The sequence below is a fragment of the Sphaeroforma arctica genome (genome assembly GCF_001186125.1).
Source record: "Sphaeroforma arctica JP610 unplaced genomic scaffold supercont1.10698, whole genome shotgun sequence".
Lineage (NCBI taxonomy): Eukaryota > Ichthyosporea > Ichthyophonida > Sphaeroforma > Sphaeroforma arctica.
In genome coordinates this window covers 1-908 of record NW_014029860.1, presented here as the reverse complement: position 1 = coordinate 908, position 908 = coordinate 1, and the positions used below count along the sequence as shown (strand labels likewise).

Below are 908 nucleotides of genomic sequence, written 5' to 3'. Positions count from 1 at the left end.
TATGAATATATATATATATATGAATTTAATATATAAATATATATATATGTGTGTGTATTGATACGAATAGGGTGAGTGTTACGGCTAATATCTGTTAAATGATGGAGAAATATGACCATAAGTAGGCCGTATATGGTTGAAGCGAACTTAGATGAACCCTATTCGCATATGAAGTGTGAGGAGGCTACTGTCTGGAATGGTATGCTTAGTACTTGCTAATTTATTAATAGCATACACAGAGCCGTTAATATAGTGGCTTTGTATTGATGGAGTTATAACAAGTAAAGTTAGATGAGCCTAAGCGATAATGACAACAGGCTGAGAATAGTTGTGGGTCGGTATGGGTCATGCTATGGTGTGACGTAGCAAAAAGTGCCCAGTACTGCACCTAGCAGGACAGTTCGGTACAAACCCACACGCACGCGACCAGGGCAAAGAGTATGGGCTGTGGAAGGGTTACTGACACACCCACAGTATCCCAGCAGACGCAACGGACGATACACTTACGACGAGTACGAGTCATTGGGTGCTGATAGTAGTAGCACAGTTCGGTACAAACCCATACACGCGACCAGGGCAGAGAGTATCGGCTGTTGGAAGGCCGCTGACGCACCTATAGTAACCGAACAGACGCAACGAATGATCTACACTTACGATGTGTGTGAGGGATGACATAGGGTGCACAAGCGAACACATAGCAGAGCATAACTGTGCATGTAAGTACATACCACTGCATGTGGCTATGTGCAATGGGTCGGGTGATGTGCTTGGGTAAATAAACAACTACATACATATCAGTACAGAAAACGAGAGAAGATGCCAGTGGCTATACGAGTGATGGGATTAGTGAGACATGACTATAAACCCATACACGTGACAAGCGAAGATGTCACTAATATATATTTATA

At 42.8% G+C, this 908-nt stretch overlaps 1 protein-coding gene across 1 annotated transcript; it reads left to right on the top strand.

Annotated features, from left to right (window-relative positions):
* Positions 1 to 430: 430 nt before the first annotated feature.
* SARC_17422 (hypothetical protein) lies at positions 431 to 672 on the top strand (the record flags this gene model as incomplete). The annotated part of the gene is made up of 1 exon (XM_014288482.1): positions 431 to 672. A coding segment is annotated over one exon (242 nt), but the record flags the coding sequence as incomplete, so codon positions are not given.
* Between the last annotated feature and the right edge of the window lie 236 nt (positions 673 to 908).